The 15,550-nt window shown below is 49.9% G+C and overlaps 1 protein-coding gene across 3 annotated transcripts; it reads right to left on the reverse strand.

Annotated features, from left to right (window-relative positions):
• Positions 1-1,789: 1,789 nt before the first annotated feature.
• Positions 1,790-11,798, reverse strand: Synpo2l (synaptopodin 2 like). Of its 3 annotated transcripts, XM_052189835.1 has the most exons (4): positions 11,606-11,798; positions 10,122-10,273; positions 9,248-9,762; positions 1,790-5,337 (listed from the first exon to the last, which is right to left on the reverse strand). In XM_052189835.1, the coding sequence occupies exons 1-4, from the start codon at positions 11,708-11,710 to the stop codon at positions 3,173-3,175; spliced, it is 2,937 nt and encodes a 978-aa protein (XP_052045795.1). In that variant the 5' UTR covers positions 11,711-11,798; the 3' UTR covers positions 1,790-3,172. The 3 variants fall into 3 exon arrangements, with proteins under 3 accessions (XP_052045795.1, XP_052045794.1, XP_052045796.1); XM_052189834.1 differs by lacking the exon at positions 11,606-11,798 and having other exon boundaries at positions 10,122-10,561; XM_052189836.1 differs by lacking the exons at positions 9,248-9,762; positions 10,122-10,273; positions 11,606-11,798 and adding an exon at positions 7,374-7,458.
• Between the last annotated feature and the right edge of the window lie 3,752 nt (positions 11,799-15,550).

A 15,550-nucleotide genomic window follows, 5' to 3' on the forward strand; every position in this document is an offset into this window, starting at 1 on the left:
GAACAGATGTTCTCAACCTGTGGGTCCCGACCCTTATGGGGGGCACACAACCCTCTCACGGGGGTCAGATATCAGATACCTTGAATATAGACAATTACATTACAATTCATAACAGTAGCAAAAGTAGTTATGAAGTAGCAACAAAAATAATTTTATGATGCCAAGCACGGTGGTGCATGCCTTTAATCCCAGCACTTGAGAAGTAGAGGCAGGTGGATCCCTGAGTTCCAAGCTACCCTGATCTACAGAGTGAGTTCCAAGACAGCCAGGACTACACAGACAAACTTTGTCTTCCAAAACAAAACAAGGCCTGGCCGGGGTGGTACACACCTTTAATCTCAGCACTTGGGTAGAAGAGGCAGGTGAATCTCTGAGAGTTGGAGGCCAGCCTGGTCTACAAAGTGAGTTCCAGGACAGCCAGGGATAAGAAACCCTGTCTCAAAATAATGATAATAATAATGATGATAATACTAGAAGTAGTAGTAGTAGTAATTTTATGATTGTGGGTCAACACAACATGAGGTACTGTGTTACAGGGCCACAGCTTTAGGAAGGGTAAGAGCCACTGTCTTAGTAGCTGAAGGAATAACCTGGGTCCTCCCTGACCTTCCGCTCTCCTTCTGAAGCTAGCTTGCTTCTGTACCTTTTGCCCTCGTACAGCTGCCTAAGGAATTGGCTTTTGGAGGTGGGGTGGGCGTGGGTGTTGATTTAGTAAACATATGAGCCCAGCATAGTGATACATGCCACTGGTGATCTCAGCACTCCAAAAACTCAGGCAGGGTTTGGATCTCTCCAGTCCCAGGGCTATGTACGAAAACCTTGTCTTTATGACATTTTTACACGGCATTGGATCGTCCACATTCACTCCACACGACCCTCCCTTGTTTTCATTCTTCACCAGAAGCAGCTTCTGAAGCTTCCAGAATTTACCCCGTCCCTCTGTGAACTCTCCCTGATCCATCCCCATCCTTCCTGACCACACCCTTCTTCCATCCTATTCTTGCCTTGTTTAAACTGGGGGCTGAAAGTCCTCCCCGCACACACAGCCGGTGGCTGCTGCCCAAACCTTTCATCTTTGGTCCATTTCCTCCTAAGCCAAGGAAACAGGAAAAAAACATAAATAGTGAAAGGTAACTTTGTTATTACTTCTACAATCCTGTCAAAAAAAACCTCTTAAAGTCTGATCTCCTATGACCAGATACCTGAAATAAAACATATAAAGACATTCTATTGAGCCTATGATGTCTCAGACCTTTCTTTGGAATTCTTAGACTCAGTACTTGGGAGCATCTGGTCATTGGCACAAATGTGCCCCCTGCTGGTAACCTAAGTAATGACACTTCCCTTTTCTGTCTCTCCGGTCAGTCACCGAATTCTTATTTTAGTCTCACTCCATACATTCTCTCTCTTCTGTCTTCCCTGCCAGCCATACCTGCCACTATATTCCTATCTTGTGATTCCCAGAGAATACTGAACACAGCTGCTTCCTCTGTGGAGCCAGGAACTGCTCACGGCAAAGGCCTTAGGGAGCCTTTCTGATTGCTCTGGGTTGTGCAAACTGAGCCTTGCCTAGAAAGTTCTGAAGAGGAAGAAGCTCTACATGGACAAACTTCAGGTTGAGGTAACCAGAGGAGTGGTGAAGGAGATTAGATCAAAGCAAGGCAATTGGCAGGGCAGGAGGGGAAGGCAGGAAGAGAGACACAGAGTTGGGATCAGATAAACATAATGGGCTAGAAAAGACTACAGAGAAATCAGGACTGGGATAAAACCAGAAGAGATGACAGAAACAGACGGTTGTGGGCATACATTTATTCTTGTGCACAAACCAAAGAATTGTGACACCCAATATTGCAAAGGAAAAGATTGGTTTCCAGGTCGAACAGCAAGCACTGCTAGCGGTGGTCTTCATGGAAGGCCAGCCCCTTCCCCTTCTGGGATCAGACATGAGGGCCTGAAGCTGCAAAGAATTGGGCTTCTCTGGGTAGGCTGGGACAGAAGAGAGGTTTGGCCTCAGTGTTTCCCAGGTCATCAGGAAAAGCTCCAGCAGCATGGAAGTTCAGCTTCACAGGAGGCAACACAGCTACTGAACATCCTCATGCCTTTGCTCTCACAGTTGCATTCTTCTCCCCCAGAGCCCTCACACATAGCTGGTTTCTTGTTGGCCAGCTTTCCTCTCCCCTTGGTCATTCTCACGCCTTCCAGCCTTGCTCCTGGTTTCCGCCTCGCTCTCCCCATCCACTCTGGCTTTTTCCACCATCCTTTCTGTCTTACACTCATTAAGCAGTTCAGAAATTTTCTTTTTTACTTTCTGGATTCTGATGTGCTCAGCACAGGGCCCTGGTTGCTAACTTCCTGTCATCCAAGGAAATAGAATTCCTAGTTTTATTCCGGTTCTAACTTGTATAGCTCAGGACCATGAAAATTGTCCCTGCCTCCCTGTCATGTCAGATTCATTAATTTCACAAGACGCTGTGCACATATCTCTACATGCTACAGATACTCCTCTCTCAGGAGTTTTTCTGCAGTAGCTCTTGTCCCCCACAGGTCTTTATGAAGCTATCTGACCCTTCCAGTGGGAGGAAAAACCTCTTCTCTTACCTTTGCCTCAAGAGAAGCACACATGTATATGTATTTGATGTCTTTCTAGAACAGATCCTAACTACACACATTTGTGAAAGCACACTTGCACACACACGCATGTACACACACACACACACACACACACACACACACACACACGGCAACTAACCTAGGGAAAGCGGAGTGAGGAGTATGGAGGACAGAGGGGCTCGGGACACAGTTCAGTCCCTTAGTTGCTTGCCTTATTTGAGTGAGCATTTTGCCTGAGATCTCAGTGGTCACTTTACAGTGTGCTTTTTACCTAACACTAAAGTGCTGCCCACAAAGAGAAACACAAATGCAAAACAAAAATAGAGACCTGCTGAGCCCTCTGGGTAGAGAAGCCAGACAGGCAAGGAAATACTACACAAGATTCCAAAGCAGAGATAAGGGGCTTAAAAGCTCCGGCGGGGAGCTGAGGAAGCCGAGGGGAAATACTATCTCTGGCAAGAGGCAATCAGCGTCAGATGTGGGGAGAAAGCCAGTGGGATAGAGCAGAAGAAACTTCTGGGATCCTAAGTTCCATTACTTGGTCCTGGGACCTATTCCCTGTTCACTGGTGCCCTGCCCCAGGCCTCCAGACATGGGCCTGCAACCCTGTTCTGGTGGCTGAGAACCGGGGCCTGGCTACTTGGAAACCACAGGAACTGGGAGTGGCAGCAAAGCTCCTGAGAGACTCTTGATGGTCTGGGTTAGGGACAGGGGATGAGGCTAGCTCTGCCCTCCAAATAGGTTCGTCCAATGTGGTAGCCGCTCTGGGGGCAAGCACAGTGGGGGCCAAGGGCTCTGCAGTGGGCTGGGGCGCTGGTGTGGAAAATCTGCGGATCTCCTGGACTCGGGCAGTTTTGGGAGGCCCTGAAGTGGGGTCAGGAGTTGAAGGACCCTCGTCGAAACAAAACATGGCAGTTTTAAGCTGGTATGGCTGATGTCGCATGAAATCCAGGGCCTTGATACCCTGCTTAGGGGTGGCCCGAGGTCCCTGGGATTGAGCCTTATTGGGGAGAGTTCGGGCAGCTTGGGGAAAAAAGGGTGAGAGAAGTGGGTTATAAGCAATAGGAGGTGGGGCACGGATGTTGGGTGAGTATTTCCAGGATGGGGGTAGTGAGGGTGTGGGAGAAGGACTTCTAGGGCGAAGGCCTGGATTAAGGCTAGAGCCAGGTGTAGCTTCTACCACGTACCTGTCGGCACGGCTCTGCCGTTTGGCAAACAGCTCCCCACCCCTCCCCTGCAGCCTTGGAGGCTCAGGGATTCCAACCATAGCGGTGGATCCATTCACCAGCCCATCAAGAAGCCCTCGAGACCCGGGTTTGGGAGCCACAGGGGGTGGAGTCTTAGGCGTTGTAGGGGGTGGGGTTTTGGGAGCCATTGGAGGCGGGGTTTTCGGTGACACTTGAGACAAAGTCTTGTAACTCCTGCCCCCTGGTGGCTGCATGAAGTTACAGGCTTCAGCTCCGAGGCTTAAAGCGTCCTCCTCGGGACCAGATTCCGCACCGCCGGTCCGAGGTTTTTCATCCAGGTTCTGCACCAGCGATAGCAGCTCGGGGTTGGGCGAGTTCTTCGTCTCTTCCTTTCCAGGCCGGAACATCTGCTTGCGGGTGCCCCGGCGCCTAGCCTCCTGCAGGATACCGGTGCGGGCAGCCGGCACAGAGATGCGCTGCTCCCGAGCGCTAGCGGGCTCGGGGGCCGCGGGGCCCGGCGCCTCCGGGCGCGCAGAGTTTTTCAGAGGAGTGGACAAGAAGATGGAAGCGGTGGAGGTCATGGCAGCAGCGCTAGGAGGAGTGGGAGGCTCTGGGGCGCCCCCCGGTGTAACGGGCCGGCTCGGGGCAGGGATGTACAAGGAGCTGGTAGCGGTCACAGGACCGGAGGAGCGTTGGGTGCTGCTGTTAGCCCCGGAGACCAGCGTGTGGCTGGGCACCACTGTGGTGAAGCTGGGCAGAGGGGTGGGCCCCTGTAGAGAGCCTGCGAAGGGGGACGGGGCAGGGGTGGTGACCCCCAAGCCTTCGTTCACTTTCTTAGGGGCTAAGGGCCGGAAAATCACTGAGGTGGTACCTGACTTTTGCCCTTGGAAACCTGGGGTAAAAGGCCTCGCTGATCTGTTAAAGATACTTGGCGCAGGGCTGGGGGCTCCACCATCCGGGAAGAAGGGGGTAGGGCTGGCTGCAGGGTTCGACAGAGGGCTGAGTGGGAGCACAGCTGCCTCTGGGGGAGCACTCTGTGCTCGAGGTGGGGACTGCAGACCCTGCCCATTAAGCATGGCTGCTGGGCCCACCTGAGCCAGCTCCTGGGAGCTGGAGGCTACCCGCTGGCGCTGTTGTTCAAAGAGCTGGACCCCTCGCCCAGAGACCTCACTTAGCTGCCCTCCCAGTCCAGAGTTCTGCCTCTCTGCTGTGCCTGAGCCAGCCCTGGCCAGCTCCATGTCTAGATAAGGGCTGTCCCAGTCGGATTGATTAGTAAGGCTGCGGGCGTCCGAGAAGGCCTCCTCGTCCAGCTCCGACTCACTCGTTGGGGGGATGCCGTCCTCCTCCTCTGTTCCCGTCCCAGCTGCAGCCCCGAAACTCACTAGGGTGTACTTCTTGGCTCTCTGCCGCCGCTTCTTAAACATAAGCACCCCCTTGGAGTGAGGGTTGGGGGCTGCTGTTAGCAGGGATGCGATGGTCCTGCATTTGGTCTTGGCCTCCTTCACGCTCTTCTCCTGGAGGCTTTCTGCGCGTTGCAGTTCTGCGGAGATGAAGGGGTAGATTAATGAGGGGCCTTCACAGCCTATTCTAATCCTGCTCCGCAAAGCTCTGACCTACTGTTTTGTTTTGTTTTTCTTTTCACTGAAAGGACCTACAATGTCTCTCGCCTGTGGCAAAGTCCTCCTACTTAGAGACAGAATGGAAGGGGAGAGGTGACAGCAAGGGCGGAGACACTGCTACACCACATCCCTGCTGCCCAGTCTTCCCTGGATTGCCTTCCTGTTTTCCAGGAGATGAGCCTTATCCACTTCACACATTCTTCACCTGCCTCTCATTCTTGGCTGGCAGGAAAATCAGACACAGCCGAGAGAGAAGAGATAAGGGGTGCTTTTCTCCCATCATGCTTGTAAACGGGCGCCTCACAAAGCTTGGCCCTTACTCCCACCTCCCACCTGTTACACATATAACTAGGACAAACGGCTCCTTTTTGTAACAGGGTCTATATAGCCCTGGCTATCCTGGAGTTCACTATGTAGACCAGGCTGGCCTTGAACTTACAGAGATCCAACTGCTGCTGTCTCTCAAGTGCTGGAATTAAAGGCATGCATTACCACACCCACCATACCCTGTACTGGGGAGAGTACAGAGAACTCACTCTGTACACCAGGCTGGCCTCTGCCTCACAAGTGCTGGGATTAAAGGTGTGCACCCCTACCTCCCGGCCGCCCGGCCGCCATACAGATTCTTAACTCAAAGCTCTTCATACAGTCCCACCCCTCAAGCAGTTCATTTCAACACATCTAAAACGCTCCAAGAAATAACTCCCCACATACCTTGCTAACACCAGTCTCCTGAAAGCCGGCTGTGGACACACTCTCTCCATTGTACTTTTCTTATTCACAAATATTCTAGCTTATACACACGCCAGTTCACATGTACAAACACAGTGCTGTCAAAGTCAAATACATCTGCATACCAACATGCTCCAGGTAGTTCTTCCCAGAGTTTTCCCTGTAGCAGCTCTGGTAGACTGTAGACAGGGTTTTAGGGCAGACCGTGGCCCTCCCGACTGCTAGAACATCTCTTTGTGCTTCACACCCCCGCCCCTCACATCCAGGGATAATCTTGGATCCAAGATGCAAGAAAAGGCAGAGTGCTGCTCTCCAAGGTGACCCGCCCCCCCAGCCTTTAGGAGTTTTCAAGGGCACCAGAGAAATACATTCTCTTTCTCACAAGCTGCTGCTGGCACTGGGGAGATGGCTTTGGAGGCTAGCAGGGTTTCCTCTCCCATTTGCCCTGTCTTGAGTAGAGAACTCACCAGAGCAACCCCATCAGGTGGGCATGAGAGGGTCTACGTGCTGAAGAACCGAGGCTGTATTCTGTGAGGCCTGAGTAGGTAGGGCCAGGAAGTGGGAAGGGCTGGCCTGTTATAAGACCCCGCCCTGCACATGGACACCCCAGTTCCTCCTGGAAAATTCTTGGCATTCCATCTACTTTTCCTTTCAAGCTGCTTTCTAATTAGGGACCTCATTCCTTTTGTCCCTGCGTGTATAACACGAAATAGTACTGTCCGTGAGAGAACAGACACCTGAGTCAGAATTCAGTTCTGGGAGAATTACTTCATGAGGATGATAATGGCTACCTCTTCATAAGATCACATGAACACAGTGAGATAAGCCAACTAAGCGTTTAGCACACTGCCAAGGCCCACCGTGGGCAGCCATTATGCTTTCTTGATGTAAGCTGCTCGTGGACCACAATACATTCTTGTTCTTACATATCTCCTCCCAGACTGGCACACACATGTCTTCACGTGTTCCTAGTGCACTCTCGCTTCTCTTGTCCCATGAGCTTTCCATAGCTCATGTGACCAATAACCCATGTGCTCTTAGCATCAACCCATTCTGAGAAAAGGGAGGTGACACTTTCCTGAAAGAACGAGGTAAAGGATGGCAGAGAGAGAAAGAGAGAGAGTACAGGAGTGTGGCCTTCCCCATAGAGCGCCCCTTTCCCCCCACTGCTGCGACATTACCCTCCACTCTGGCCCCCCAGCACCTGCATAGGATAGGGTAGTACCTGCATAGAATGGGTCTTGGAGCTCAGGAGCTGGGCCTTTCTCACAGCTGGCTTGGCTGAGGGGCTCTTGGACGGTGGTCTCCATGCTGAGAAAGGTGGCACTGGCTGGAGCAGGACCAGCGTGAGCCACCCCCAAGGCCTTTTAAAGCCCCTTTGTCTTGTCCCCAGAGCTGGCAGCTGAGTGAGCTCACCGATCTGTTTTTAGAACATGCCCCCTCCCTTCTTTCCCTGTCCCACAACTCTGAGTGTGATAGACATGGGCACCTGCCTCCCCTTCCCCTCGCCCCACCCCCTCTCAACTGTGAGGTCTGCCTGGTTAAAAATAAACCTGAGCCATTGCATAGAATCTTGCCCAGCAAAATGGGAAGGGAGGCGGGGTGCTAAAATGAGAACTGGGGTTAAGTGTGGGATCTTGAGCATGCATCTGGAATTTTTTTGTAGGATATGGGACACTCTCAGGATGGCAGACTAAAAACTCTTATGCTTTTAGCCTCTGCAAATTCAAAGACATAAAGCTTTCCAAATTGAGAATCAGAATGGTAGAAGAGAAGAAAGATTACTAGAGTGAATCCTGAGATTTCAAAAGTGGCCAAAGGTGTGGGGGTTGGGGGAAAGGAACCAGGCAGTGGTGGCCTTTAATCCCAGCACTTGGGAGGCAGAGGCAGGTAGATTTCTGAGTTCGAGGCCAGCCTGGTCTACAGAGTGAGTTCCAGAACAGCCAGGGCTACACAGAGAAACCCTGTCTCAAAAAAAAAAAAAAAAAAAAAAAAAAAACCCAAAAAAAAACCCAAAAAAACAAACAAAAAAGAGTCTATGGAAGGTGTTAGGATTCTGTCTAAGCTCCACCCCACGATTACCTGGCAACAGATATGCCCCTCCTCACAGTTACCTGGCAACAGCCAGGTAGGCCTGGCCCAGAATAAAATGGGCTGCTCAGCCCCTCCTCTCTCTCTTACCTCTTACTCTTCTTATCATTCTCACCTCTCTCTTGGCCCCCTTGGGCTCTCCTCCCCTCCCCCCTCTCTCCATGTGGTCATGGCCGGCCTCCACTTCTCTCTCTCTCTCTCTCTGCTTTTCTCTGCCTCCACTACTCCACTTAACTCCCATCCTCTGTCCTAAATAAACTTTATTCTGTACAGTGTGGTGTGTGTGTCTGGTCCCTCGGGAGAAGGGATGCCTCGGCATAGACCCGCTGGGGCACCCCCTTCCCCCACACCGCCGGATACCACATTCTCTAAAACCTCTTTCTCTTTTTATGACCACAACATTGGTGCCGAGACCACAACAGAAGGGGCACGGGAGGCACAGGACAGAGAGAAGCTTCACTAGATCCCATTCCGGAGCTCACATCAAAATATAGCAGTGAGCCTGTTATAAGTGGAACTGGCCTGTTCTGCTCAGGTCCACATTCTTGCCAAAAATAAGAAAGCAACGATCCCTCCCTTTCCCACTTCCTATTTCGCTAGTCCCCAGGAACCCCAAATGAACGTACAGGTAGCATTCACACTGTGCCTACACACATGTGGAGTGCCCTACAGCCTCGCCTTGCTTTGGGGTGCTCTCTGCCCAGAATCATTCTTACTTCACCCTCCATTCTGACATCCAGCAAAACAATCATCACCACCACCCAAAACTCCGGTCAGATCCCTTACCCATTCCCCCTCTGTTTTCCATTCTTAGTTTGGATTGAGCCATTGTATAAGATAATTATAATGGTTATCTTATAGCATAGATAACTAGGGACCACATAACTCTTCTCATCCTGTCCCAAACACTGTTTCCCAGGGAACATGAGGTAGGGACAATGTGTGGACATGAAGGCACAGATTTAGGGCTCATATCCTGATCGAAAACAAATGGATTCAGGCACTCACTGGCTTGCTTGGCCTTCTGGGTATAGGTGGTAGTGAGATCTTCTGCCACTGGGTGGGGGACAGGGCCCACCATAGGGATGAGATGAGGACCAGGCCGGAGTGGACCATGGGGTAACAGAAGCGCCTCCGCTGGTGGCGGTTGAAGAGCTGCCCCTTCCTCCCAAGATGGGGAGCTTATGCGGCTGTCGCCCTGGCTGGGAGAGCCAGTTTTAACAGGTGCTGGTTCCGCAGGGCTGTCAGATAGGTACACCTCATCAGGTGGGGCTCCTGGAGGGAAAGGCCTTGCAGGGCCTCGGCGGCGGGTTCGGCGTGGCTTCTCTTGTGTGGTAGGGCCATCGACATCACTATCCGTCTCCCCATAGTAAGCTTCACTGTCAGGGGGTGAACGAAGGCTCGCGGGCTGAAGGGCCTGGGAAACAGGAGCACCTGGGGGCTCAGGACTCAATGGAGATAAGGGTGACAGCACCGGAAGCTCTCCCGGAGATGGAGATCTCACAGACTCGTCATCTGCTACCCTGGGGGATGGAAAAGAGGACAGAGTTTGAAAGAGGGAGCTACAGAACTAACAGCTTTGGAGGGGACAAAGGGGCACGCCAAGGGAGACAGACAGAGGGGACTGGCATACAGATGGAGTAGGTGGGCTAGGAAGGAGGAAGTCTGAAGGCTTTGAGGAAGACATAATACGGAGACAGGCAAAGGCTGAATGCCTGCTCCCATCCCTGGGTGACAGATACATTCCATCAGGAGGTATATGCACAGAAAAACATAATCAGAAGAGGTACTTGTTAGTTCCTGAAGCCAGGCCAGTGAGACAGAGCTGAGACAGGCAAGGAGAGACCTAGGCCAGGGGAAAAAGGATGGGAGGACTCCATACCTCCTCACAGTTAGGATGAGTTGACGCCCCGAGGCGTCGATGAGAGTCATGGCACGGGCATGAGAGAAGTTGGTGCAAGAAACCCCGTTGATGGCTAAGAGCTGGTCCCTCTCCCGGAGTCCTGCTCTGCCAGCCTGGCTCCGTCTTCGGATCTGAGGTGTTTGGAGGAGAGAGCATGGATCACGGAGAGCTCCAGGAGGGTTGGAGTGGGAAAAAAGGACCCATGTGAGAAGTTTTTGATTTTTGAAGATTGGGGAGGGGGAGGTGGTTAAAAAGGTTAGGGAGATGTCTGGGGTGTTACCGGGGAGTCCTGTGTAGAAGGAAGGGACAGGTCTAGAGGGGGGCAGCAGGATAATCCCTGACTGCAACAGGGACGGAGAAAACTCCATGGCTGAGATCTAAGAAATGCTGATTCCCAGTATTTTCTTCCAAGCACAGTACCTCTATTGGCCAGTTCTTTTCTAGGTTTTGAAATCCCAGGTGCCTTGGGGCTGGAGAGATGGCTCAGTGGTTAAGAACACTGACTGTTCTTCCAGAGGTACTGAGTTCAATTCCCAGCAACCACATGGAGGCTCACAACTTTCTGTAATTGGATCCAATGCCCTCTTCTGGTGTGTCTGAAGACATTGACAGTGTAATCACATATATAAAATAAATAAATCTTAAAAAGAAAGAAAGAAAGAAATCCCAGGTGCTGTTGTGTGTTGACATTTTAGAATGGTATTCCAGACTGAGGTAACTCAGCTGTATTCTGGGAGGCGGTGATACTGGGCTATCAGAGTTCTCACTGCACTATATAAAATACTGTAGCACTTAATTCTTAGACTGGTTTATAAAATTGATACTTTCGTTACCCACATTTCACAGCCCAGAAAATTAAGTCTGTAGGGTGAAGCCATAGGCTAACGACTTCCTAAGAAAGTCTAGCATCTAGTCTTGCCTAGTAAGAGAGTGCTTATGGCTTAGAGAAAGAGGAGCTCTGAAGACATTGGCAGCATAGGGTAGAGCAGGGCAGGGCAGGGCAGGGCAGGGCAGGGCAGGGCAAGGCAAGGCAGGGCAGGGCAGGGCAGGGTTGGGCTGGGGCAGGCTGTTTCAGTTTGTCACATATCAGTTTAGTCAGAGAGAAGTTAGAACCTTCCCTACATTCCAGGGATTTGGAGTAGTGAGCTCACACACTTAGGGGAGCAAATACTGGCTGACCAGACTCAGCCTCTTTTCCTACAGCACTGAACAGGGCCTTCTTTTTGCTCTACTCCCTGAAACCAGAATTGGCTTTGCTAATAGCCCTCTAGGAGCTTATGGTTGCAGTCTGCTGCCCTATAGCCTTGAGCATGCTTGCCTACCCACCTGCCCACCACTTCTTCTTCACAAACCCACACTCTGCCTACCCCCCACCCCAACCCAGAAGGCTGCCACATGATTCTTCCCAACTTCCTTTGGGTTCCCTTCTCAGTGAGACATCATTTCAGGACGCTCTCCCTTACCTTAGATACCTGTAAAGGTTTCCTCTGTTCGGTCCCCCCCTGAAGTCGGAAGCCCCATGGTGCTCCCCCAGCTAATGTGACCTGCACCTCCTCCTCAGCACCCATCGCACAGCTTGGCCTGCGGCCCCCCGGAGTTTGGACAGTATCCCTGAGAGAGAAGTTGAGGTGCTGGTACACCGTCCGGCCTGCCTGTCCGGCTGTCTTGCTCCTGCCGACCCAGGCCTCCCCCCCAACCCCCACCACCACAGGCAGGCAACTTGGCCCTGGGATCAGTACAGTCCAGTGCACATGTCTTGTCAATCACAACTTGCTCAAAATAGTTGCTGGCTGTATTTTCCCTCCCCCAACTTGTGTTACTCCTAGAACTAATTATAGTGCAAACTTCAGCCCTCCATGCCCTCTCTTTTATTGCATGGACCTTTTAGTCAGGGCTCGGTATCAGATCTCTGGGCTTTTTAACTAAGTGATCTATCAGGCACCATGCCTTCTCCCAGGGACATGAGCCTAACTGCTTTTGGCCAAAGTCCATTGGAAAGTGACATCAACAGAGACTTCAGTCCCATAGTTGCTAAAAAGTTATGGGGTTTGCTCCCATAAACTCCTCAGGGAAGAGTGCTGCTTTGCTGTTTGAACTTACTCTCAAACCAGGAGTTAGTTGTGCACTTTGCCACAGTCATTGAAAGGATGAGTTCTGTGAAAGAATAGTTTAATCCTAGCACTTGGAAGACAGAGGCAGTTGGATCTCTGAGTTCAAGACTAGCCTGGTCTATAGAGCAAGTTCCAGAACATCCAGGGCTACACAGAGAAATTTAAATAAATAATTATAAAGAAATACATACATACATGCATACACACATACATACATACACACATACATACATGGATGGATAAGAGCTTATGCATCAAGTGGCCAGAAATGACAGATCCAAGCCTCAAACTTTCCTCCAGAGGGTACAGTTAAAGAATACATATAAGACGACTCAGCATTTCATGCCTGATGCCTGTCCTAAGTTCTATCCCTGGTACCCACACAGTGGAAGGAGGAAACTGACTCCGAAAGCTGTCCTCTGACCTCCACGTGTACCTTGGAGTGTTAAAAACACAGCAGCAGGGGAACAGGGTGGTCTACAGTTGGGGAAAGGTATTGGGTGGTGAAGCAATTGATGGGTGCTCTGCACAAAGATCATTTTTACATGTTTCCTCCTGTGATACTAGGGATAGAATCAGGCTTTGTACATGGTACAAAAAAGATGGAGTTCTGAACTACATCACCAGCCTGCACAGCTCTCTGTCAAATACGTGTGTGTGTGTGTGTGTGTGTGTGTGTGTGTGTGTGTGTGTGTGTCTGTGTGATAGCAAGCTGTCACTCATCGGATACTTGCAGGGGCCCAAGTGAAAAATCAGCTCTTTTCAACAAAAGCAGTCTCCAAGCCACTGAAAGGGAAGCACCCCACACAGCTGTTATGATGACCCACACAGCAGAATGCTTTGCATGCTTCTGCATACACATCACACACAATAATATACTTTTAAATTAGTGACATTTAAAGTAAATTAGAGTCAAGTTAACTGAACGCAAGTGATTCAAAGGGGCTGATGCAGGCGTGCTCCTGTTGCTATTGGAAATCTGTATTATCTACTGCGAAACTGGGGACTGTGTAAAATCCACACTGTGTTTGATTTCCTCTCATTCTGCTGTTTTGATGCCTCTTCCTTAAAGTATTTTCTGACCATCTCCCAGCTCCTCCTTCCTTGGGCACTATGGGTTTCTTGTGCACACTTTTCTTTTTCAGCTGATCTTGTAGATAATTTATATGTCTCCTAGACCGTTAAAAAGTTGAAGGCAAGGATGTGTGTACAGAGCCATATTGGGGGGGTCATGCCACTTAGTAGGAACTCCACATTGATCAAGGTGAATGATCTCTCCCAGCCTTTGTTGAGCAGGGATTCCTGTGCTATTCAGGATCCTGCTCCACCTAGGGTAGAGCGCTCAGAGTGAAGGTGAAGTTCATTGTTCCTCCAGGTCTACGAATTCCTGAATTAAGCAGGTGACCCACTCAGCTGCCTGAGCAGTGGAGTCAAGAACTGCCATTCTCAGAACTCAGCCTGGAGTCTGGGGGGAGGGGCTTGCCCAAACTGTTAAATGGTCTGACCTCCATTAAAGTTTCAGCCTTGATCAGTAAACTATCATCCTGGCCCTCGTTCTTCTCCTGTCCATTCCTCAGCTTCTGTTCCAGGAACCCAGTTCACAGTAGCTACAGAATGCAACAGATGTGTGCTGTGGTCCATAGTCTGATTTTTTGTTTTGTCTTTCTTTTGAGGCAGTCTCATGGAACTCAGGTTGAACTCCAAACTCCTGATCTTCCTTTCTCTACCTCCCAAGCTGCATTCTACTACATTCTGTATCTCAGTTTGTCACCAGTAAACATTTGCTGAGCTAAATTACTATCACAATCATGTAAAGCCGGTGTGTGTGTGTGTCATGAAAACGGATACAGAGATGTGTGTGTAAACAGGCGACTGCTGATATTAATAAAATCTCTACGTGTTTCTAGGTTTCCATTGCACAGATGTGTCCAACGTTATAAAACATCTTTCTGTAACAAAACATAACAGGTGGCAACTGATCATTAATGGTCATAATGGACCATAATGGGTTTGTGTATGTGTATCTGAGTTCAAGTAACTAGGGACAAGAAGAGGGTGTTATATGTCCTGGAGCTGGAGTCAGATGATTGTAAGCCTCCCAATAGTAAATATTAATTGGGGATTAATACCCCACCTTAGATAATTTAGTTGCCAAATAAAGGACACAAAACCTTTATATTTATAAGAAGCCTTAAAGCATCAGAGCTGAGTAATTATCAACTCTCTAAGCTATTTTGTCTGCTTCCCAGTCAGTAACCCTGAGATAGCATTTGCATTTGGCAAAATCTTTTTTTTTTCCAGACACGGTTTCTCTGTGTAGCTCCGGCTGTCCTGGAACTTACTCTGTAGACCAGGCTGGCCTTGAACTCAGAAATCTGCCTGCCTTGGCCTCCCAAGTGCTGGGATTAAAGGCGTGCACCACCACCACCACCACCACCACCACCACCACCACCACCACCATCACCGGCCTATTTGGCAAATTCTTAGACAACTGCTAGTCAGCAAGAGAATCATCCAGGAGAGGGGCATTTGTCAAGCTTAGTGTAAGGGACTACTGTTTGCTGAGCCCCGTCTCCAAAACTGAACTACATCTAGGTGAATTAGAAATGTACATTTCTAGCCAGGTTTGGTAGCATATGCTTTTAATCCCAGCTCTCTGGAGGCAGAAGCAGAAGGATCTCTGTGAGCTGGAGGCCAGCTTGATCCACACAATGAATTCAGAAGGGTTATACAGTGAGACTTCCTTTTAGAAAGAAAGATAGAAAAAAAGAAAGGAAGGCAGGCAGGCAGGCAGACAGCAGAGTGGCGGTAATGCACCCCTTTAATCCTAGCTTTTGGGAGGCAGAGGCAGAGGCAGGCAGATTTCTGAGTTCAAGCCCAGGCTGGTCTACAGAGTGAGTTCCAGGACAGGTAGGACTACACAGAGAAACCCTGTCTCAAAACCAAAAAAACAAAAAACAAAAAAACAAAAAACAAAAAAACACAAATAAATATAAAAGAAACTAATTTACATTTTTAACAAGTCCAGCTGATACTGATCTTGGGATCCACTAGCAGTATTGTAAAACTGGATAGAAACAGGGCTGGTGACAAAGAACATTGGCTGTTCTTCCAGATGACTTGGGTTTGATTTCCAGCATCCACAAACAAGATTTTGTTAACTTCAGTTCCAGGGGATCCAGTGCCCTCTTCTGGCCTATGCCAGGACTGTATTCACAAAGTGCACAGATACACACTAGGCAAAACACCCATATATAAGAAATTTAAAACAAGCTAGACAGAAACAACTTGACTGTT

Source organism: Apodemus sylvaticus, chromosome 8 (assembly GCF_947179515.1).
Source record: "Apodemus sylvaticus chromosome 8, mApoSyl1.1, whole genome shotgun sequence".
Taxonomy (NCBI): Eukaryota; Metazoa; Chordata; class Mammalia; order Rodentia; family Muridae; genus Apodemus; species Apodemus sylvaticus.